This window comes from Eretmochelys imbricata, chromosome 11 (genome assembly GCF_965152235.1).
Source record: "Eretmochelys imbricata isolate rEreImb1 chromosome 11, rEreImb1.hap1, whole genome shotgun sequence".
NCBI classification, from domain to species: domain Eukaryota; kingdom Metazoa; phylum Chordata; order Testudines; family Cheloniidae; genus Eretmochelys; species Eretmochelys imbricata.
In genome coordinates this window covers 11,617,398-11,642,215 of record NC_135582.1, presented here as the reverse complement: position 1 = coordinate 11,642,215, position 24,818 = coordinate 11,617,398, and the positions used below count along the sequence as shown (strand labels likewise).

Here is a 24,818-nt window from a genome sequence, read left to right as displayed (position 1 = left end):
TTTAAAACTCCCAGTAACACAGAGCCAGAGAAAAGTGTTAGAAATTGACATCAGTGCTACTCTCTGTTTGCAAGCTGGCCGATGTGCCTCATTTCAAGTTTCTGGTGAATAGCAAAGCCCTTCAGATTGTTGGCTTCCTGTTGAATTCCCAGGGTACATTTTACCAACTTCATCCTATCCTAAAGAGAAAAAAAATGTTTGTCTATTCATGGTTAAAGACCTCTCATGGAAATCCTCAGAGTGCAAACTTGTTGGAATCAACAGGTTGCACAGGGGCAGAGTTTGAAATCAGTTTTCTGACATTGGCTGTTCAGTCCTGAATTCATTTATTGTTTTAAATTCATTGCAGTAAAGCACCCAAAGATTAAGGTCATTAGTGTCATACAGAAGTCTCTGTTCTAATAATCCTCCATGCGCCACTGATGTAAAATACAGAACTATTTCTTTCCAGATAAGCATATGGGACTGGTTGTTGTCTGAAAGAAACATTACTAAATCACTATGTAGCTTTCCTACACAGAGGTTTTGACTGGTACCACTCCATCTGGTATACTCGTTTTAAATGAGATCTATGGCAGATACTTATAAATCTCGAGAAGCTTCCATTGTTGACAGCTGCCATAGTTGTTTATTTCTCACTGTCACCCTTGATCTGCCCTGTTTCCCTGGCAATTTTTGTGTGTTAAAAAGTTAGTAATGTTTATTTTGTTAGTCTGTCCAGTAGATGGTGCTAAGTACTCAGTGCATTTTGTGCACAGTGTATATTTTGTCAGTACTGTAGGGTGGGTTATATTACCTTGAAAAGAAGCACACCAAAAAGAAAAGGTGACACGGACAAATACATGAATAAAAGAATAGCCTGTTCATGGGACTCTCTAATCCTGCCACTCTGAAAAATGATTAATAATAATACTTGGACTTTATAATAGAGTGTTTCATCCGGTGGTCTCAAATGGTGAATAAGAAATTATCCCTAATTTATGGATGGGGAAACTGAGCCAAGAATTTAGCTGTTAAATCCTAAATTTTGAAAATTGGCTTCTTAAGTAATTTTCCCAAAGTTACACAGAAAGCCAGTGTCAGAGCTGAGAACAGAATCCAGGTTTTTGAATGTTGGACATGTAGTTTTATGCCTTCTCCACTGGAATACAGTGTGGGTGAAAGTCATGTTCTCTAATCATTAGTCAATATTAGTTATAAGTAGACAGGGGTCTTTGTGACCTGAGTCACAAAGTGTGGATAAAAAGAAAAGGAGTACTTGTGGCACCTTAGAGACTAACCAATTTATTTGAGCATGAGCTTTCACGAAAGCTCATGCTCAAATAAATTGGTTAGTCTCTAAGGTGCCACAAGTACTCCTTTTCTTTTTGCGAATACAGACTAACACGGCTGTTACTCTGAAAAGTGTGGATAGCGGATTTGTAAATTCCTAAAATTCAGGGATGGTTAGATTGGAGTTCTGTCTGGAACCCAAATCTAGTTAATAGTTAAGTATTTAACACAGGTCTGAACCAAACACAGTCCTATACTGAAGGGCATACTCCTGCATTGGTTAGAGTATAGGTAAAATAACTTGTACTGTAGGTATCTTCCACCTCTAATTTTCATGATCCTTGTTTGACAGCAGGAGAAAGAAATACAGGATTTACACAGATTTTGGTATCTGTAGTACCTAATAGCCACGATAAGTCATCTAATTTGTTGTCTTTCTATAACATACAGGAAACTCCTTGAAGAAATACAGCCTGCTGTCCAGTGCCAAAACCCTTGGGTAAGAATTCTAGGCTTCATGGAGTTCTTTAAAACACAAGGTCTGGTGGTGAAGGTTGTGGAGAGACTGGAGAATTTTTTTTCCTCAAGTGACTTTGCCGTCTAACATTACTGCTCAGTTTTATTCTGAGGGCCAATTAAAACGAGTTTGATTTCTGCTTAGCCCCTAATAAAGCTTGACCAGATCAAAAAAGCATATAGTGACCTTGGCAGCATTCTCTTCCAGCATCAGAGGCTTGAATAATGGAGGAAGGGGTGGTCTTGTTAAGGCACAAGACTGAGAGCTGGAAGAGCTGGATTCTATTCCTGTGTGGTCTTGTGGAAAACACTGCAGTGCCATAATTTTCCTATTTGTAAAATGGGGGCAACATTACTAGTCTAATTCCCAAAGGTGGTGGAAGGCTGACCTCATTAATGATTGTGAAATGCTCAGATTCTGTGGCGATGAGTCCCCACGTAATGCATGTAAACAAGTAACCAGAATAAGCCCAAATCAATGTGCTTCAGTGAGAGCTGTTCTATCTGTAAATCCGTGAGAATAATATATGCAGACGATTGATGTTTGTCTGTTGAGAAGGGATGGCAGTAACCTGCTTCAGCTAATCCTGTCCCATGCCAGTTGGGAGAATATACCTATAGGAATCAATGTGTAGACAAGGACAGCTTACTCTGGGTTCACCATGGATGTGAACTCTTTCCCATTTATTTTAGGAGGGCTGGAATGATACGTCTCATTAGCCCTTTTGCAGTTTACACTCATGAAACTGTCTTGAGTTGGTATCATTGAGATTAAGTAGTTTAATGGCCCAAATGGTGGTTCTGTAATATTGTCCATGGCCACAACCAAAGAACCTGGTTGACGAGCACTTTTCTCAAGGAGGCGGTGGAAGGATTTTGGTGACAGAGGTAAGCTTCTCCTTATGACATACGAGTTAGTTTTGATACCTTGAGGATTAGGTGTGCGTGCTTTTAAATAGGGTTGCCAACTTTCTAATCGCACAAAACCAAACACCCCTACCCAACCCCTGCTCCAAGGCCCCACCCCTGCTCTGCCCCTTCTCCAAGGCCCCGCCCCCCTTTGCTCCATCCCCCCTCCCTCTGTCACTCGCACTCCCCCACCCTCACTCACTTTCACCGGGCTTGGGCAGAGGATTGGGGTACGGGAGGGGGGTGCAGGCTCTGGGGTGGGGCCAGGGATGAGGGGTTTGGGGTGCAGAAGATGGCTCTGGGCTGGGGCAGTGGGTAGGGGTACAGGGAGTATAGGCTCTGGGATGGGGTGTGGACTCCAGCTGGGGCCATAAATGAGGGGTACAGGGTGTGGGAGAGGGCTCCGGTCTGGGGCAGGTGGCTGGGGTGTGGGGGAAGTGAGGACTCCAGCTGGGGGTTCAGGCTTGGAGTAGGGCCGAGGATGAGGAGTTTGGGGTGCAGGAGGGGACTCTGGGCTGGGGCAGGGGGTTGGGATGCGGGTGGGGTTTCAGAGTGTGGGGACGCTTGGCAACCCTATTGTCACTGCTGGTGTCCTTAATGCAATGCCACCCCACCCTGCCATCCCTTCTCATTAGCATTCTAAACTCCTACCTGCGTTACCTGCCTATTTACCCTTAAAGCCATGGCAGATATTGATAAAAACTGAGATTTTAGAAGGGAAATCTACTGTAAAAGAGTGTTCTTCCATATTTAAAGTGATTCTCTCCTCCCCTGCCCCAGTACAACTGTGTGTTGGAACAAGATTTGCCCCATATTACTGCTACCACTAGCAATAATGGACTAATATACCCAGACATAACTTCCGGGGTGAGGCTGACACAAAGGATAACTTCTCCACTGCATGGGCGGTGCTGTTTACCAAACATTTATAATTAAATGGTTGTTTTGAGGTTCAAAATCCTGGGCCTAATTCTTCTTGCAATTACCTGGGGTTTTACAGTTTTATAACTTGATTGACTTTAATTGGCTTATTCCTGATTCACACCACTGTGATTGAGTGGGGAAATGGGCCCCCATAGGTTCAAACAAAAATAATTTCCCTTGCCAATGTTAGTGATCAGAACACAGCTTATTAGCATTGAGTATTTTAATTTTCCTTTTCGCTAAGAATCCTATTTATTTACTTTTTGGATTTCGCTCCGATTACAGCGATGAAAATAGACTAGTCAAGCAAGTGAAAGTGACTAGTTGTTCTTTGAGTGCTTGCTCATGTCAATTCCATTCTAGCTGTGCACGCACTCACGTGCGCAGTCATCAGAGATTTTTGCCTTAGTGGTATCTGTAGGACCGTCTGTGGCGCCCCCTTGAGTGCCGCACTCATGTGTCGGTATATCAGGCGCTGCCAGCCCTGTGCCGTCTCAGTTCCTTCTTACCGCCCATGGTGGCTAGTCAGAGCGCCTTTCCTTGCACCAGCGGCACTGGGTTCGGTGCATGAGACACGCTCAGAGGTCTGGGTAAAGGAGACAGCATCCACCCCAAAAAAACCCTTTCTCATGGGGGATGAAGCCCCAGAGCCTCCCCTAGCGGTACAGTTGTCGACCTCATCCCCGGATGAGGTGGTTGCAGGACCCTCGAGGGCCAGCCTCCCGGACAGTTTTAAAGAACATCAGGTCCTGCTTCGATGGGTGGCCAAGAACTTGGGCCTAGAGGTGAAGGAGATGGCCAAGCAGGTGGACATCTTGTTCGATGTCTTCTCAGCCTCTGTCCCAGCATGTGTTGCACTACCAGTGCATGATGAGGTCCTGAAAATTGCCAAGGCCCTCTGGCGAACCCCATCGTCCATCCCTCCCACCTCCAAAAGGGCCGAAAAGAAGTACTTCATCCCAGCCAAAGGGTTCATCTCCGGGCTCACTGGTTGTCTTTGCGGCCAATGAAAAGGCCAAGCAGGGACACACCAGTTCAACTCCCAAGAATAAAGAGGCCAAAAGACTGGACCTTTTGGGGAGAAAAATTTATTCAAGGAGCCAGCCCGCAATTCCGGGTGGCAAACCATCAGGCCCTCTTGGGCGGGTACAGTTTTAACTTATCGGACTCCCTCTGTAAATTAAACGAGTCCCTCCCTCAGAGTTTGGCCTAGGAATTCAGCACCCTGGTGGAGGAGGGCATCGCGGCAGCTAGGTGCTCTCTCCAGATGGCGTGGGACATGGCGGATTTGGCAGCTAAAGGTGGGCACATTGGCGGTGGTCATGAGGCGCAGCTCCTGGCTTCAGACTGCCACCCTGTCCCAAGAGATGCAGATCTCTATGCAGGACCTCCCATTCAAAGGGAATGGACTCTTTTCGGAGCAGACTGATGTGAGGCTGCATAGGTTGAAGGACACTCAGGCCACCCTTCGCTCACTGGGCATGCATATGCCGCAGTCTGCACAGAAGCAGCTCCAACTGCCCCCACTGCCAAGGCCTTGGCAGCCTCATCAGGGGTCTGCGAGGAGAAGGGATAGAGACATGAGGTTTAGTCATTGCCACCCTTCTTCCTCCCACTCACCTGCCCGGCCCGGTGAAGCATCTGGGGGGCGAGAAGTGCTCATTTTTAAGGTGCGATCAAGAGTGATGCCCCAGTCAATTCCCCGGATCCACCTTGTTCTTTCGTCTACCATCTTTGTGCCTACCATTTGGCCTGGTCGCGGGTCACCTCGGACTGCTGGGTATGGGATATAGTATCTTGGGGCTATACCCTGCAATTTTCAGCCAACCCTCCCTCCTCTTCCCCATCCCTGTTCAGGGACCCTTTTCACAAGCAAGTCCTCATCCAAGAGGTCGAGAACCTCCTGCACCAGAAGGTGGTGGCAGAGGTCCCTTGGGATATGAAGGGAAAAGGGTTTTATTCCCGCTACTTCCTAATCGCGAAAACAAAAACGGGCCTCAGACTCATTATGGCGTCACCTCAACAAGTCTCTCAGAAAGTTGACGTTTCACACGGTCTCCCTGGCCTCCATCTTCTCTCTGGATCCAGGGGACTGGTATACCGCCCTCGACTTCAAGGACGCTTATTTCCATATTTCCATATTCCAAGGTCACAGACATTTCCTCTGTTTCATAGTGGGCGGACACCATTTTCAATTCATGGCGCTGCTCTTTGGCCTCTCATTGGCCCCGAGGGTGTTCACAAAATGTATGGCGCCAGTGGCTGCTTACCTGAGACATCGACGGATCCAGGTCTTCCCATATCTCAACGACTGGCTCATCAAGGGCAGGTCTCGGGAGCAAATGCAGAGGAGCCTCCATCTGGTGTGTTCTACCTGCAGCAATCTGGGCCTGTTGTTAAACGAGAAAAAATCTACCTTAACACTGGTCCAGTTAGTAGAGTTCACTGGGGTAGTTCTGGACTCCACATGAGCCAGAGCCTTCCTTCCAGAAGCGCTTTTTAAGGCCATGTCGGACCTGATCTCCCATGTAAAGAACCACCCGCTCACCACGGCTCACATCTGCCTGCAGTTGTTGGGCCACATGGCCGTGTGTACATACGTGGTCAGCCATGCTCGGCTCCATCTCCAGCCTCTGCAAGTGTGGCTGGCATCAATCTATATCCGCAACAGGCACAACCTAGAGTGGGTAGTCAGTGTGCCGGATCACAACAGGTCATCCCCTGGATTGGTGGTTGGACCCAAGGTTGGTATTGGAGGGAGTTCCCTTTGCGACCCTGTCCCTGTCGCTGACCCTGGTCTCCAATGCTTTGGACCTAAGCTGGGGAGCCCATGTGGGCGAGCTAAGCATCCATGGCCTCTGGTTGTGGGACGATCTGGCCCTCCACATCAACATCAGGGAGCTCAGAGTGGTTCTTCTGGCCTGCCAGGCTTTCTTGCCCCACCCGAAGGGCAAGGTGGTGCAGATCCTGACGGACAATACCACTGCGATGTATTACATCAACAGGCAGGGCAGTATCAGGTCTTCGGCCCTTCATCAAGAAGCCTTTGGGATTTTTGTGTGCGACGTGCCATTCATCTGATTGCCGCACACCTGCCTGGAACCAGGAATGTCCTGGCGGATCACCTCAGCGAGACTTTCTCGTCTTGCCACAAGTGGTCGCTCCATCCGGAGGTGGTCAGCATAATCTTCCAGAGGTGGGGGACCGTTTGCGTCCAGGCAGAACAGAAAATGTCACATGTTCTGTTTGATCTGGGGGTTGGACAGGGGCTCCCTATCAGATGCCTTTCTCATTCTGTGGTTGCGGGCTCTGATGTATGCCTTCCCGCCGGTGCCACTGATTCACAGGGGCCTTGTGAAGATCAAGCAAGACAGGGCAAGAATTATCCTAATAGTCCCCACATGGCCTCTCCAGCACTGGTTCGGCACATTGCTGAGCCTTTCAGTAGCTGCTTCGCTGCAGCTACCTCTGACTGGATCGGCTGTCCCAGAACCACGGCAGCCTTTGGCACTTGATGGCTTGGCTACTATATAGCTAAGCATGGACAAACAGGCATGCTCGGACTGTGTTCAATAGGTCTCGCTGCGTAGCAGGAAACACTCAACCAGAGCGACTTTCCTGGCCAAATGGAAAAGGTTCAGGTGCTGAGTCTCGGAATGGCATATCCAGGCCGAGCAGGCCCCGCTGCAGGAGATCCTGGATTATCTGCTGCACCTCGAACTCCCAAGGTTTGTCCCTGTCACTTAGCTGCTATCTCAGCTTTCCATCCTCCACTCCAAGGCAAGTTGATCTTTGCTCACAATATGATGGTACATTTTGAAAGGTCTGGAGTGTCTCTACCTGCACATCCGGGATCCCATCCCTCCCTGGGACCTGAATCTCATGTTGTCGAGGCTCATGGGGCCTCCCTTTGAGCCTCTGGCTTTCTGCTCTCTCCTGCTTCTCTCCTGGAAGGTTTCATTCCTGGTCATGATAATGTTGGCCCACAGGGTGTCTGAGATCAGGGCGCTTACTTCAGAACCACACTATACAGTCTTCTACAAGGATACGGTCCAGTTGTGACTGCACCCAGCATTTCTGCCCAAGGTTGTTTCCCAGTTTCATACTGGCCAGGACATATACTTACCCATCTTCTTTCCAGAGCCTCATGCATCAGATCAAGAGCGAAGCTACACACCCTGGACGTCAGGAGGACGCTGGCCTTTTACATAGAACAAAGCCATTCTGTAAGTCAATGCAGCTGTTCATTGCGGTGGCAGACAGAATGAAAGGTCCCCCAGTGTCTGCTCAGATGATTTTGTGCTGGATCATGGCCTGCATCCGATACTGCTATAAGCTGGCGAAGGTGCTTCCACCGGCAGTCGTGACTGTACACTAGGCTTGGACACAAACATCATCAGTGGCCTTCCTGGCACAGGTGCCAATCCAAGAGATCTGTAGGGCTGCTGCCTAGTCGTCTGTCCACACATTATCGTCACATTATGCGCTTACCCAGCAAGCTCGAGATGACGCTGGCTTTGGCAGAGCAGTGCAGCAAGTTGCAAGTCTGTGAACTCTGAGTCCACCTCCATGGACATTGCTTGTGAGTCACCTAGAATGGAATCGACATGAGCAAGCACTCAAAGAAGAAAAAATGGTTACCTACCCTTTCGTAACTGTTGTTCTTTGAGATGAGTTGCTCATGTCCATTCGATTACCTGCCCTCCTGCCCCTCTGTCGGAGTTGCAAGAAGGAACTCAGAGGGCGTAGAGCTGGCGGTGCCTGATATACTGACGCATGAGCATGGCACTCAAGGAGTTGCCACAGCTGGCCCTACAGATACTGCTAAGGCAAAAATTTCCCATGACCACACACTTGGGCATGTGCACACCTAGAATGGAATGGACATGAGCAACACATCTCGAAGAACAACAGTTACAAAAAGGTAGGTAACCATATTTTAGGTTCTTTTGTGCTGTTATTTGTATTGCAAACACGCTAGGGGAATATGCACGTGCTAAATAGTCCTACTAAGGAAGGATAGTCATATGGCCATTTAGCTCCGTCTTTCTAAAGGGCTCGCCTAATCCAGTGGATTTTAATAGAGTTATTAAAAGGTTCATCCTCCTGTTTTCTTTGCTTCTGTGTTTTACTCCTGTTTAGAGCTTTCAGAATTTGGAAAGATTTAAATCCAAAATACTCTTGAGTTATGTAAAAAAAGAAAATATTAAAAACATAGCTATTTGTATTTGGTTTTGTAAAATCTAGGAAGGGAGTGTATATTTGTCTAGTAGTCTAGTGGTAATTAATATTCTCTTTTGATGTATCAGTGTTTATACATGTATGTATACATATACACACGTGTGCGCGCACGTGCATGACCTCTAAATTTTGGGACTGAACTATGAGTGACCCTCTTTACAAAGCACTAGCCTTCCTCTTTAGGTAAGGCACCACTCTTGCCCAAAAATTTTCAGTATTCCTTTTCTCTGTTTAAATCCTCTCCATCATGGTCTTGTCTTACTCAGAATTCTCAAGTAGCCCATATGGCCACCATCATATCTTGGCAGCTCCTTGAACTGAGGCTGTGAGGTCTGTATTAGTGTTCTGATACCTTATAGAAAAAGGGAGGTATTGATACTTCTTATTTGCATGTGGGTAAGATGCTGTGTGGAAAATCAATGCCCCAAAAGTGGTTTGGTTTGCCAGAAATTCCAGGCTAAAAATAATCACCATCTACTATCTTCTGCTATTGTGTGGCTTGATTATACCGTGGCTGTATTCAGATAGCTCCTTTTGACATTAACAGGCATAAATTGCACTTATTTTGTCTTGCTTACAATACTGTTTTGTATTTCTAGGTTATGTGACTGTGACTGACTGTTCTCTCTCAGTGTTGAAGTGTCACTTTCTTAGCAAAGCATGTTGTTCCACAGCTATGTCATCTTTATAAGCAAAGCTGGGCCAATCCTGCTAAAAGTTATTCATTATCATTAATTAGAACTTCTAAACTAATTTGTTTTGTTTCGTTTGTGCCATTTTCATGTTCACTTTGTGAACATTCTAGTGAATGAATTTCCTGGCATAAATGTTTACTAAAATAGTAAATTTTAGGTATACACGTTAGAAAAGTGGTGAAAAGTGAATGTCATTCATAATCACAAGTGATTATGTGATTATCACACTCACTGATGGGTAAAATAATTGGAGAATAATTCTGAACAGCTAACAAATATGGGTAAATCTATAGCTGTTGGCAGACAATTCACAGATTGGAAAAAAGGACTGATTTAAATGTATATTTTGTTAATTGTGACTAGTTTGCCCAGCTCTGGTTATAAGCAACCAGAATTGTCAAAAAAGGTGTGATAGTTCTTGTTCTGTGTTTGTTGGATGAGGGCACACAGAAGAACAGTGTCCAGTAGCATGAGAAATTGAGAGCAGTGGTCTCCAACATGTGGGCCTGTGATGGGTGTCTCCTTATCACATGTCAGCATTTTGTTCCTTACGTTGGCCACACGTTGCCAGCTTACTTCTGATTTCTGAACATTTTGTCCCACTGGCCAAAAATTGTTGTCTTATGCTGGTACCTTTGTAACTCAGTGTTGGTTACCACTTACACTATTTCAAGTTGGCAGACCACTGTTCTAATATGCTTTCCGAAGTGTGCCTACCCACAAGAAAAGGTTACAATTCCTCTGCTAAACTAAGGTATTCATTGCCTTTCCAGGGGGAGATTTTCTGTTCCGTCAGTGGAGAACAGGCCAAGCATCTGGGGAGAAAGTCCACCAAAGTTTGCTACAAAACCCAACAGAGTCATCGTGCGTGAAGGCCAGACAGGCAAATTCTCCTGTAAAATAACAGGACGACCACAGCCTCAAATAACTTGGTTTAAGGTATGGTTTCCTGAGGGGCTAATGTCCTTGTTCTGCCTCAAAGCTTCTATTATAGGAGGATGAAGTTTGTTGGTTCTTCTTCAAGTGCGGGTCCTGCTATGTGTTTTCCACACGTGAGTATGCATGCATGCCACACACCTGAGTCCAGAAATTCTTCAAAGCAGTGTCCCTTGATTATGTGCAGTAGTGTCCCTCATGCTCCCGACTGAGGGTATAAGAGGCAGTGTGGGTCAACACCTTTCTGGGTCCTTCTTACCACTGGATGGCCTGAGTCAGAATCATGTCCTCCTTCACTCCATGCATAACCTGTAATGGAGATTTGCTGTAAATTGTTTTTATATCTTAACTTGGTAGTTATAGTTAATATACAGTTAATATAGGATAGTTTCTCTCCTCCGCCCCCATTCTCCAGAAATCTTCCCCGGTCCCAAGACGACACCCAGAGTCTTGGGATTCAAAAATTGCATCTCCTGCTCTTGCTCCTTCTCTGTCAGTGACAAGCATCAAAGGTCCCTGTTCTGCCTGGGTGAGGTGCACATCTCTGCAAAGTGCAGTAGCTATTGATCCTTCCCACCCAGAACTAGAGAGATCCAAGAGCACTGACTAAAAAAGTTCCCAATGGAGGAGGCTTAACCAACCAGCAGAGCCCCCCCAGGCACAAGCCTTGGAACGGAGCCTTTACCGCAGAAACCCAAAGAGTTCTCCTCCAGGGCTCCTCATGAATGTAAGGGGAGCTCTCATGGGCTTCAAGACGATGACCGCATGCCGTTTATCAGAAGCCGCCCATTTCAGGATCTCTTAACCCAGGACAGAGGGAAAATCAAGCAACCCAACCCAGGTTCACTCCACCTCAGGCCTGGTGTTTGGATGGGCATCTGAAATAGAATACTCATACTGCACTCCTGCTCAGGAAATACTTATCCAAAGTAGAAAGGATTCTACTAGAGCCTGCTACCAGGCTAAACGGTGGCACTTTTCAGCCTCGGCACGACACCACCAACATTCCCTTCATAGGTGGGCATTCTGGCTTATCCTAGACTAGTTTCTCTCCTTAAAGACTTCAGGTCTGGCCCTTAGTTTGCTGTGGGTACACCTAGCAGCAGTTAGTGCCTTCCTCCCTCCCGTGGAGGGATATTCTATGTTTACATACCTGGCTACTGTGCAATTTATGAAGAGCTTGATCAGTACCTTCCCATTGGTCATTAAATCTATGCCTCAATGGGACCTTAACCTTGTCCTGTCAACACTCTCAGGTCCACCCTTCGAACTTATGGCAACATATGCCATGACCCACCTGTCCATGAAGGTGGTGTTCTTAGTGGCCATCGCTTTGGCCGGAAGGGTCAATGAGGTAGGAGCCAGGATGGCGGACTCTTTATACAGTATTTCAGAAAGAGAAGGTCTCCCTTAATTTACACCCCAAATTTCGCCTCAAGATTGTTTGAGTTCTATATCAATCAGTCAACTCACTTACCTGCAGGTCCATGAACACTGATTTGAAGAATTTCTGTACTCAGGCGCATGGTGGGCATGTGCACCCACATGTAGAATACAGATAGGGACAATACATCTTGAAGAAGCTTCAGTTACAGTAAGTAAGCGTCAGGGACTGTGATAGTATAAACTATACTACGTGTCAAGAAACCTGTCTACAACGCTGAGGGGGCAAATCTTCCCTGCACTTGCAACCCAGAAACTCCACTGAAACTAGTAGAGTCATTCGCAAGTGCAAGTGTCACCTGTATCTGTCTCATTACTCTTGTTAATGCTATTTATTATTTGTATTGTGGTAGCGCCAGCCAGAATCAGGGTCCCATTGTACAAGCCCCTGGTAAGAAACAGTCCCTGCTCCAAAGGGCTTACAATATAAATAGGAAAAACAGACAACGGGTGAGAAAAAAGACATATTATCGTTTCTCTTTTACAGATGGGGAGCTGAGGCCCAGAGAGATTTAATAACTTGTCTAGGGTCGCTAAGGGAGTCTGTGCCAGAGCTGGAAACTGAAAACCACTTCCTTGAGTCCCTGTCCGTGCCTTCCCACAAGGCTATGCTTTGTCTTTTTTTTTTTCTTTCGTTGTCCGTAAGAAGTTTGTATTTAGTGATAAGTGAAAAGATCCTACAGGGGGAAATGGAAATAAGCAGTCTAAATGCAGTAACAGTCAGGTGTGTTTTTATTTGCCAGTATTTTGCATATTTAAAAAAATCCAAGTTTGAAAAAGAACAGTTCATCCACATCAATATGAGCTCTACTAAACCAGCCACATCACAAAAGAGTTTGATTTCTAAAATAAAGACAGGATCAGTGGGAAATGTTCAGGTCTGGTGGTTTCGCTTCTAAATAAATAACACTAAAATTTCTGATTTTTAAGGTAATGTTAGGATTATTAGAACAGTGAAGAAGCACCAGGTTATAGTGACTTTTGTTATCTGGAAAATTTCCCTGGTTTACAACCATATTTGTCTCAGTAATGGTGGAGCTTTTGGGTGATATTTAATTATTACATTGGTTTATCCATCCCCGCTGAACAATTTATGTTTTGAAAAATTGAAGACATTTTTGCTCTTCAAAATTATAGAATTGAACATTAATTCTTTTGTCTTCCTCTCTTCCCCTACCGTCTGCATCACGGCAAGGACTATAGACCAGATGGTAGGAAATGTAGGGCATTTTCTCACTGTTTTTTATTTCTCCTGCTCAGACAGGTTCTCTGCCAAAAATTGAACAATCCCATGAATCAGCGGAGGAAGGGGAATGTTTAAAGGGGTGAGGGGTGGGAATGTTTCATAATTGAAAGAACACGTTTCCAGTTGCCGGCCACTATCATAAATCATTATTATTATTTGTAGTACAAAAATGCCATGGGGCATCAACCAGTGCTCAGGGTTCCACTCTGCCGTGCAAATACATAATAAAAGAAAGTCCCAGTCCCAAGGAGTTTTAGCTAATCTGCATGTCATTAATCCATGTTTTATAACTTGTTCTGCCAAGTGGCAGTTTCTTCCCCTTTCTTAGCAAAGATCTAACAGCAGAGTGTTATAGTGAGACATCGTAAAACTAACATACACTGATATAAAACCACAATTTTCAGAATGAATGAATCAGATCCATCTGGGGATGCCTTATTCTTTCCTTTTACTTTGTTTATCTGCTAATTCACAAAGATCAGTCGTTCATGTTGGATCCCCAGGACAATGGTGTCAGTTGGTTTAACTGAATTTTCTTTCAGCTATGATTTTATAATATTCAGACACTAGGAAGTTATTGAGTCATCAGAGGTGTTAAAAACTCAACATCTACCAAAAAGTACCATACAATGCTGCCAGGGAAAGTACAGTTTCCATCTGTATTTAGAATAGGAAAATTTGTGGTATCTGTTAGCAAAAGATATCTTTTTATTGGTGACTAAAGAAGCACATGCTTACAATGGCTTGCTTAGTCATAGATTCATAGAATATAGATGCATAGATATTTAGGTCAGAAAGGACCATTATGATCATCTAGTCTGACCTCCTGCACAACACAGGCCACAGAATTTCACCCACCACTCCTGTGAAAAACCTCTCACCTATATAATATGCCAAAAGGGACCATTATGCTCATCAAGACTGATCTCCTGTGTAACATAGGCCATAGAATTTCACTTAACAATTCCTATGTCAAGCCCATGGCTTATGATTGAACAAGAGCCTATCTTTTAGGAAGTCATCTAATGTTGTTTTAAAGTATCAATTGATGGAGAGCCCACCACATTTCCTGGTAAGTTGCTTCAGTGTTTAATTATCCTCTCTTTTAGCTTTATTTCTAGTCTGACTTTATTTAGCTACAGCTTCCAGCCATTGGAGATTATCTCTTTGTCTGCTAGATCAAAGAATCCTTCATTATCAGAAATTTTCTTCCCATGTAGGTACTTCCAGACCATGATCAAATCACATTTTAACCTTCCCTTGGATAAATTAAAATAAAGATATTAAGTTTAGATAAAATAGATTAAGTATTAGGAACAACTGTTAAGATAGGTAGATGTCTTTAGTCTGGCAACTTTGGCCACGACTATTTTTGAGGGCGAAGTGTCAACCAGAACTTACAATTGTGATAGGTCTTGCATTTATTTGTGCCCCAACCTTAATATTATTTACAAACATAAGAGGCTCAATTGTTGGCACAGGAATGGAAAGGGTGGGTGCCAAATATGGCTTTTATCCACCTTTGCACTCTGTATTCTAGGCCCTGCAAGGGTTTGCTCTAACTTGCACTCTGCTTCCCATGGACTCCAATGGGCTAAGGAAAGCAGAGAATAGCTGTACTGCAGTAGCACAAGACCTTTTGCTCCCTACAGTCTACCCCTGAGATGCCCTCTGTGCCAGAGAGGGTCTGCACTGGGTCTCTCTGGCAGCTCTGTGCCTCTCAGGAACCTCTTTTAGGTGGGGGGTATTTCTTTAGCAGACCAGCATAAAGGGGCCATAGCACAATGGAGAATTGGCCCCAAAGTCTCTGTCTGTAACTATTGTTCTGAAATGTGATGTCAATCTCTCAGAAAAGGAAATAAAATGTGTTACTGCTTCAGTTGCCTATACAGTAAAAGCAGATTTTATTTTCTAAGGATACTAATGCGGATGATTAAAATTCAGAATAGAATGGAAATAAAGGGTGGCAAAATCCAGGAGAAGCAGTCTCCTGCAGATTTGAATTATAAAGCTTTGAACCCAGAATTTTTGTTTATACTGGCTGGGTACTAGCCACAGAAGGTATTTGGCTGAGAGATAAGTGGAAAGAACAACATGGGACAATGGACTGCTCTCTTACCACAAGCTGCTTATTTCCATGACTGTCTCTCTAATCACAGTTATTTTGTGATCCTTACAGGGTGATATTCAGTTGCAGCAAAAAGATCGTTTCAACATGTTTGAGAAAGCAGGCATCCAGTTCTTGGAAATCCAAAATGTCCGTCTGGCTGATGCTGGAACTTATACTTGTACCGTGATGAATAGCGCTGGGAAGGCATCCGTGTCTGCAGAACTCATGGTTCAAGGTACAACAAAAAGAGATTAATTGGGAATAACACAAGTGCATTACAAAGCATTCTTTAATCATTGCTTTCAGCAAGGTCTGAATACAAGTGTTGATTCCCCCCCCCCCCCAAGATCTCTCTCTCTTTCTCTCCCCTCCCATGCCCTCCTCCCCCCTCTTTTGTGTGGAATGACATTTTGATGTATCAAAACCTGCAGCACAGAGCTACAACTAAAAACACTGTCCAGTGGCAACTGTCAAAATGTTCTCTTATCACTTCCCATAGGACCTAGCATCTCGCTTTACTTTTGTCACTTTGGAGCTTGATATTTTTTAATGTCAGCAAGTGGAAATTCTACATATGTAATTAAATACAGTAATCATACCTTTAGAGAGTGCCTCATTTGTCGGGGATGGGCAAATACTTTTACTAAGATAGTTAAGTAATTGTATTTAGCATTGTCGTAGTACTTTATTCTTTCAGTGCACTGTATGAACATTAATCTTCACAATTCCCCTTTGAGTAGTAAAGCATTATTATTATATCCATATTTATAGATGTGTGCGGAGGGGAAAACAGAGACGTGGGGAAGTTAAGTAGCTTGCCCAAACCAGCACAAGAAGAGATAAAAAGTTGAATTTAAAATTCAGGTGTTCCTAACTCCCAGCCCTGTGCTTTTTTGACTGTAATTAAAAAGAAAAAATAGATTTGTGTAAACATGTAAAGGCACGTGTGTGTGCTACATATGTCATGACATATATAGTTAATTTTCTGGGTTGATGCTCCTCATGCTTGTACACCGGACCCTCACTATAGTCTGCATCGCTATAGCGTGGATTCGTGTATAGTGCGGTCGTGGTGATGCATCCTAAATCTAAATTGGGATCCATGGCAATGCGTTCCCCGCATTAACGCAGGACCACGCATGGATCCCGAACCCCGGGCTATAGCAATGGTCCGGTATACCTCAACACCAAAAGCATAGGCCTCTATCCCTTGAGCTACAGTAGAAGTTCCTTATCTCTAAGGAAGAAGTAGGCTGATGCAGCTACAGGGGCCAGCTATGTGCACAAAGCCAATACATTACATATGCCCCTGTTCCACTAGCTTGTTGCAATCATTTGAGGTCCACGGGAGTCTGTGTCCCATCTGGGGAGCCATTTTGAGAAGCAACAGGGTTATATGTGTACAAATGACAACAGGAATTGAACTCAAGCATGTACTACTTAACCTAAAAGGAGTGCTGTGAGCAAGTATCAATCTGTGTAGCCACTGTGGCCAGCCACTAGAGAGAGCCCATTTGCCAGTGTATTACTCAGTCAGGTTTTTGTTCATTGAGCCTTTTATTAAACATGAGACTGAATCTCTGACTGCTCCCACCCGGTTAATGGCCCTACTGTGTATAACGGACACATCTGCCTTGGGACATGATGCGGGCTGGGAACCAACAGTTCAGCTACCATTGTGTACAAATTTCAAATGCTAACTGCATCCCTAATTAAGGGGCACATTCTTTCCTGTATCAGTACGTTCAAAACAGGAGAGGACTATGGGCCCTAGGCATTTAGTAAAAAGGAGGTTACATGGTAGTGTATTTAACTTATCATCTGCTTTTACCATTCTAACCTCCCATATCTAATTCTTTAAATATCAATTAAATCAGATAGTAGGAAGTGCTGTAAAGCATTATCAGGCAGTCATACAATTGAAATTATTGCATTATTTTTAAGCAAAACTATGTAGAACTCTTGTATAGATAATCTTGTTCCAAGAGCTTTATTCTTCCAAGTTTCCACAGTCAGGTGGAGGGTGGCAAGAATGTTCTCTTAATTGATAGGGTCATGGAGCACTCCTTTGTCTTCAGCCAGCTGAGGTTTGTTAAGCTTTTTCTGGATCTTTATCTGATTATCTTTCAACTGGGATTCAGCTTACTTTTTCAGTGAAAAATTTTGGTAACTGTTTATGGCCAGACTAATTGCAAGGTTTTGATGGGTTATTTTTGTCCTATGTACCTTTAGAGTCTTTTGTTCACTCTTTGTGGAGTGCCCTGGTTGCACCACATCTCTCATCTCTTCCCTGAGACAAGGATTCAAATGTATGGCTCACCTTGAGCATGGTTCATTCAGTATTTGCTTACCTCTTCCTTCATCTCAGCCATTAAATTCCTTTGTGCTGCAGTCCCAGTCACACAGCTGGCCTATAACACAGTAGCTCAACTTGAAACCTGCTGCTGATGCACATAGGATGGAAAACATTGCCTTTTGGAGGCTCAGTATTGCCTCTGTGATGCTTCCAACCATTACCTGCCCAATATCTGAATCTGGATCTCCCAGAACAAGTGGTTGTGCACTTTTTCCAAAATGCTAGTCTGAGCCTCCTGAGAATGAAGTACACTACAATTAACTTGGAAAATTGAATGAAAACACTTCTTTGGAATACTGTCCGGTTCTGGTGTCCACGGCTCAAGAAGGAAGTTGAGAAATGGGAGAGGGTTCAGAGGAGAGACACAAGAACAATTACAGGATTAGAAAACATGCCTTAGACTCAAAGAGCTCAATCTATCACTATATTTCGCTCAGGGGTTGGCAACCTTTTAGAAGTGGTGTGCCGAGTCTTCATTTATTCACTTTAATTTAAGGTTTCGCATGCCAATAATACATTTTAACGTTTTTTAGAAGGTCTCTCTCTATAAGTCTATATATTATATAACTAAACTATTGTTGTATGTAAACAAGGTTTTCAAAATGTTTAAGAAGCTTAATTTAAAATTAAATTAAAATGCTGATCTTACGCCACTGGCCCACTCAGCCCGTTGCCAGCCTGGGGTTCCATTCACCTAGGCTGGCAGCGGGCTGACCGGGGCCTGCGGCCGGGATCCAGGCTGGCAAGGGGCAGGCAGCCAGATGGGCAGTGGGCTGAGTGGGACCGGTGGCCGGGACCCCAGACTGGCAGTGGGCTGAGAGGCTCAGCCCGCTGCCGCTCAGCCCGCTGTTGGTCTGGGGTTCCGTCCGTCGGCTCCTGCCAGCCAGGGTCCTGGCTGCCGGCCCCACTCAGCCCGCTTCCAGTCTCGAGTCCTGGCCCTGTCCACATAGAGTAGGTACCTACCTTCTCCCTGGTTCTAGCATTTTCTTCCTCTCTCTGCACTGAGAACAGGGCTGGGGGAGAAGGAGCAGGCTGGGGGTTGGGGTGCAGGGTCTGGCCAGGAGATAGAATGAGGGAGGGGGCTCAGGGTTGGGACAGGAGGTTTGGATGTGGAGCACTTACCTGGGCAGCTCCCATTTGGTGCGAGGGGTGCAGGTGGGAATGTGGGGGGGGGAGGTATGCAGGAGCTCCTGTTTGGTGCTTAGGGTGGGGGTGGGGATGTGGGGGGTGCAAGAGTCAGGACATGGGGTGTGGGGGGGCTGGGTATGTGTGGGGGGTGCAGGAGTCAGGGCAGGGGGCTGGAGGTGTGTGAGGAGGGTGCAGGAGTCAGGGCAGGGGTCTGGGTATGTGTGGGGGGAGCTGGAGTCAGGGCTGAGGTTGTTGGGGGGTTGCAGGGCTCAGGGCACAGGGCTGGGGTGTGGCGGGTGCAGGGGTTAGGGCAGAGGGCTGGGTGTGTGTGAGGGGGGTGCAGGGGTGAGGGCAGATGGCTGGGGGTGTGGGCTGGCGTCGTGGGGGTGCTCCCAGCTCCCTGCCCTGAGCAGCTCACAGCAGGGGGCTGGAGGGGATATGCCCTGATTCCACCACCTTCCCCAAGGTCCCCGGAGCGCGCTGCGGTTCTGCTTTTCCCTCTCCCCATCGGTAGTAAGGGCCGTCAGCTGATCAGCCGTAGGGAAGGAGAGAAGGAGGGGCAGGAACTTAGCACGCTGGGGGAAGAGGTGGGGGGAGGGGAAGCTTGTCTGCCCTGCAAGGAGAGAGCAGTGGGCAGGGGGCGGAAAAGAGCAGGATGGGCCGGGCAGGATTTTTAGTGGCACGCTGCTGTCTGTCCGGGTCCGGCAGACAGCAGCGTGCCATTAAAAATTGGCTCGCATGCCGCGAGTTGCCGACCCCTGATTTAGCTTAACAAAGAGAAAGTTAAGGGGTGATTTGGTTACAATCTGTAAGTACCCACGTGGGCAACAAATATTTAATAATGGGCTCTTCAGTCTAGCAGAGAAAGGTATAACATGATCCTGTGGCTGGAAGTTGAAGCTAGACAAATTCAGACTGGAAATAAGATGCATATTTTTTAACAATGGGAGTAATTAACCATTGGAACTGTTTACCAAGGGAATGGTGGATTCTCCATCACTGACAAAAAATCAAGATTGGATGTTTTTCTAAAAGATCTGCTCTAGAAATCATTTTTGGGAAGTTCTATGGCCTGTATTATGCAGCACATCAGAGTAGATGATCACAATGGTCCCTTGGAACCTGTGAATCTCTTAGACTATTCTGTAGCATTTTAGCCACTCTCTAGGCTAATTGGAGTAGCCACAACTCATGATCTGGCAATCTCATCAATGCATTCAGAGAGCTAATTCCATAGAGTCCTCCAAGGTGTAAGAGAAATGCAGTAGAATCTTTGTTTTATGTTGTGAGTATAACTGTAACTTGTGCAAAACACATGCATAAAATGCAGTATGGATTTCTGTGTGGTAACACACAGGGTGCTTTGGAGAGGTGTCTGTTAGGGGCATTGATTTATGCCTTTGGTATTCACCAAACTACCTTCATTTTCAAAATATTTCCTCAGAAACGACACTCTAGGCCCCTCCTACATGGGCTTCGTTCCTCTGAGTCAGCTACTAAGGCTGAGTTTAATTTGCCACTCTGTGCCTCAGTTTCTCCATCTGTAAAATGGACATTTATCGCCTGTGTAAAGTGCTTTGAAAGCTATGGATGAAAAGTGCTATATGAGAGCCAGGTATTATTTTTATAGTGATTTTGGGTTTCCAGCTTCAGAAACCTGAAAGGGCCTGATATTTCTGCATGTGCTGAGCACCACCCTCTCAAAGTCAGGTCACTTTAAGGTGTCTCAGGTTGGTTACTCAGAATCACTTATCACTTTTGAGTAACTGGCTCTAAATCTGTTGTAGCTTGCTGAAAAGGTATTGACAAGGCTCTTTGCACCTGCCAACCCAGCCCTCAAAATGTTTCCTAAAGAAGAAAGTTCTCCATCCTCCTCACCCTCAACTTGAACACACTTACTGACAAAGAACCATTTCTAGGCAGCTTACTTCCTGAAGTGCACTGCTGGGGCTATTCAAAGACTCTGTTGTGAGGAGGAAGACTGCAGAAAGAGAAGAGTCTTGGGCTCAGACTGCTCTCCAGTGGCAGGAAGTTCCATGGGCGAGTCCCTGTCTCCTAGGCATTCCTCCTCATCTTAACTTCTTGATTTCAGTGTTGCAAAATACACAAACAATAAGAGACCGAACATTCATTGAGCATGATAAAGTGAGTGTACATGGACTGAAAGGCCCAGGCCAGATTTCAACACCTTTACCTAGGCTGAATAGCACCGTGCTCCACCAGTGATTGCTTTCCTTTCATTGAGAATACTTGTGGAGTGAAGCGCTGTTCAACAGGAGTAAAGGTATCAAAAGCTGCCCTTAGTGGGCACTGAAGAGCAATGTAAGCTTCCAGAAGTAAATGCCAGGTGTAACATAAGTACAACCTTCTAGTAGTTCCTATTTATTTTATTTTTTTTATAACTTGCAAGTCTACACCAGGGTGCTCAGCCCTGCTGGAGGTTTGTATGGAGTGACAATAAAAGTTCCTGAATCTTGATCACATGAGGGATACTGTGCTCCTGCTTTTCAAAAGTGAGGAGACAATCTTTGTCTGGGAGATAAAGTTGTCCAGTAGGAAGTGGTCCACAGCCAAATGAATTGTCAGATTCAGAGACAACTCCCTTTCAGGGTGAGAACATGTCCCTGATGTCTGGAGATGTTCTCTGCCCCCTCCCCCAAAGTCTGTCTCTATGTCCACATTAACTCCACACACAGTTGTTTTGTCCTGGTTTTTGTAACTCCCTGCAGACTCGTCACCTGGATGAGCTGCCTGAGATATTGATATTGACAACAAGCAGACTGGGTTCATATGCTCCTCAAGGGACACTCCCCGCACCTCCTTGATCAGTGGCATACTGAAGACCTGCCCTTTTTCGCCTCCCAGTGAACCCACTGCCCTTCCTAGCACAAGTTCTGAAGCCCATCTCTGCAAACTTCCCTGTACCTTACCAAGGCCCGAGTTCAAGAAAGTAGCATTATTCAGGGCAACACTTAAACATTTGCATAAAACTCAATGGGACTTTAGCATCTCTAAACATGTGCTTAAAGTGCTTTCTTGTACTGGGGTCCAAAACTGTTCCTTATGCTGCCTTCCTTCCCTGAACTGCTGTCCTGGCTGTTCACTTTAAAAATCTGGGTCACCATGTACTGTAAACAGTGCTTTCCTGTGCTTGTAGACTTAGAGCACTGCAGACAGCACTCACTGGCACCCTGCCTTTGCGCTCTGCAGTGTTGGCAGCCCATTTATGGCTACCACTACTTTGTGCATAAGTGTGGGAGAAGGATCTTTCCCTCCTGGCATACCCATGCAAGGACAGATGTAACTGTCACTAAATGACCCAGAATAATTGGGGTCTTTTAGAATAAGAAGAAAACTAAATCTCTGAGCAATTTGAATCTCTGGGTTCATTGTAAGCTCTGTGTGAGCTTCCATGCCAGAACATTTCTTCCAAAAGTGAAAGATTCAATATGTTGGTTTCATTTTTATGCCATTGTTTGTGTTCAATGTGTTGATCTCTACCAGCCAGCTCATGCTTAATCAGGAATTTGTGGCTGGACACAGTTTACAACCAGAACACCTGATTCAGCATCTTCGTAATTACACTTTTTAGATCAAATACAGAGGATGTGTTGTCTGCCTAGGTCCACATCCTCTCTGAAGTTTCATTAAGAATTAATGAGCTGTCTCCAGCTGGAATATCCTGCATGCCTGCCTTTTCTAACCCAGAACACTTCAGTCTGGCAAAGCCCTTTAGTTTTCAGTGGGCCTTGCAGTTGCTAGATCCAGGAATATCTTAAACTGAGCCAAGACCTCTTGCCATTTCAGTTGAGCAGTCAGCACTTGTGGTTGGGAGTCAAGATCTGTCAATGAATCTGTTGTGGTCCAGTGACTCAGCAAAAAGTGGGTATGCTTTAGATCCATCTCAACTTTCCTCTGGTGGCAAGCCATAATTTGGCTCCCATACAAAAAAAAAATTGACTCTCCAAAATATAAACTTTGCCAAAAGCTTTATTTTGACATTTTCAAGGTTTGTATTTAGTATAATATGTTTACTTTATTTTTATTTCAGGTTCAGATAAGACAGACCTGTATGTTCACCCATTATGGTATGTTTTTCATTCAATACATTTTCCCTTTTCCGATCTTTTGAAATGAAATATACTGTGGTCTTGAAATTGCAGCATGAAACTTCACTGAAAGAAAAACAAACCACCTTCTTCATTGCGTAAGTTTGAGGGTTAGAAAGAAACTTTACTCGAGGACAGATTATCTCATAATGGATTCCTCGTATCTCCTGTGAAGCAGTTAGTATCGGTCGCTGTTGGTGGCAGCATTCTGTCCGAGACAGACCACTGATCTGATCCGTAAGAGATAATTCTGATGTTTCTGGTGTGACAAAGTCAGGCTGGGCAGCTGGAGGAGTGTGGCAGAGGGCCAATATGTTAGCCCTAGAATGTTAAAGGCCCTCTTTCACCCAAGCTGAGAAGTGGTTACCTCAGGTCAATTAGGGACACCAGCATCCAATTAAGGGACTGCCTGAGACCTTTTAAACCCAACCTCCCCACCCCACCCCACCCCCCGCAACTGCCAGGCTAGTGGCCATAGGGAAATAAGCTTCCCCAGGGTGAGAGGCTGTGCTCCTTCCCATAGGGGAAACAACCAAACCTGAGTGTCTGCTAGGGGAAGGACTGACACCCTGGAGCAAACAGAACAACACCCTGCCCCAACAAGGGGGCAGGGAAAGGTATCCCCGTTTGTTTTTGTGTTTGTGAGACTGTTTCCTTTTTGTTTGGTGGAGGCTCGCCCCTGAGGCCGATCCCAACTCCTACCCTGAAAATATGGCCAGAGGAGCACCATTTGGGGGATGACAAACACTGCTCAGAGTGAGGCTGATTTACCCCAGGCAGGGCTCAGGCAGAGAGGGAAGTGCTAGGTCTGGCAAGACAAAGGTCTTCCACACTATGTACATTGTCTTCAAAGAGGACCTCCAAATGTGGAATGGCTACAGTATCAACATGTGAACTGTATGAAACAAGATTCAGAGTAACAGCCGTGTTAGTCTGCATTTGCAAAAAGAAAAGGAATACTTGTGGCACCTTAGAGACTAACCAATTTATTTGAGCATAAGCTTCGTAGCTCACGAAAGCTTATGCTCAGATAAATTGGTTAGTCTCTAAGGTGCCACAAGTACTCCTTTTCTTTTTGTATGAAACAAGAGGTTGCTTGCTCTGAACACTCCCCTAATTCATGCTCAGAACACTTGCATACATCATGTCAATATGGAGCAGATCTTCCTTAAAAGCATGGTACTACATGAATCTTAATTAAAAACTGAAAGTAGATGAGTAAGAAATGGGTCTAGTGGTTATTATTTCTATTTTCATACATTTAGAAAACCTCTGAAGGTTTTAGTCCTTCTGGAAAACAAATTTTGGGAACTGAACAAGTTTATACTTCTGCAGGACTAGCTTTATGTTTAAATTATTATATCTGCTGAAGTGTAAAGGAGGGTTAGAATTCTAGAAATGATTGTTGAGATTTTCAAAGTAGTCTAGAGGATTTATACACATCTTCCAGGTAACTAGTGCAAACAATGAATATGGAATACTGTGCTCCTGCCATATACAAGTACATACTGTGCTTTTAAGTCCTTCACGTAGAAATTCCAGGGTTAGATCTGGTCAGAATGATAAATATTTTCTGTGAAAAAAGATATAAGAAATGAAAAATGTTCTCTTTCAGTTTTTTTCTGAAATTTTTTAAAGTTGAAAACTGAAAGAAACATTTTCATTTAGAAGAAAGAGCATTTTTAATAGGAAAAAATGTATTCATGAAAAGTTTTAACCAGTGCTAACCAGGATGTACAAGATCGCTTCATGGAGTCATCGAGGCTCATATTAGTTTACTGAACATACCCACTAGCTCTGAGTTTTAGACTTTTCAGGATGTTGGATTTGTCTGTCCCAACACATCTGGAGTGAAATTTTTAAAAGTGCTCAGCTCTGCTGGAAGCAGAACTAGGCCAAAACTAAGTGCTTTTCAAAATTTCACCCTGCCACA

At 44.9% G+C, this 24,818-nt stretch overlaps 1 protein-coding gene across 1 annotated transcript in view; it reads left to right on the top strand.

Moving 5' to 3' along the window:
- Positions 1-24,818, top strand: part of MYLK (myosin light chain kinase) — a 329,642-nt gene that overhangs the window by 146,795 nt on the left and 158,029 nt on the right. Inside the window, exons 4-7 of the mRNA XM_077830296.1 lie at positions 1,723-1,771; positions 10,331-10,496; positions 15,362-15,527; positions 22,828-22,864. Of these exons, the coding sequence (XP_077686422.1) occupies positions 1,723-1,771; positions 10,331-10,496; positions 15,362-15,527; positions 22,828-22,864 (418 nt within the window). The remainder of the gene's footprint in view (positions 1-1,722; positions 1,772-10,330; positions 10,497-15,361; positions 15,528-22,827; positions 22,865-24,818) is intronic.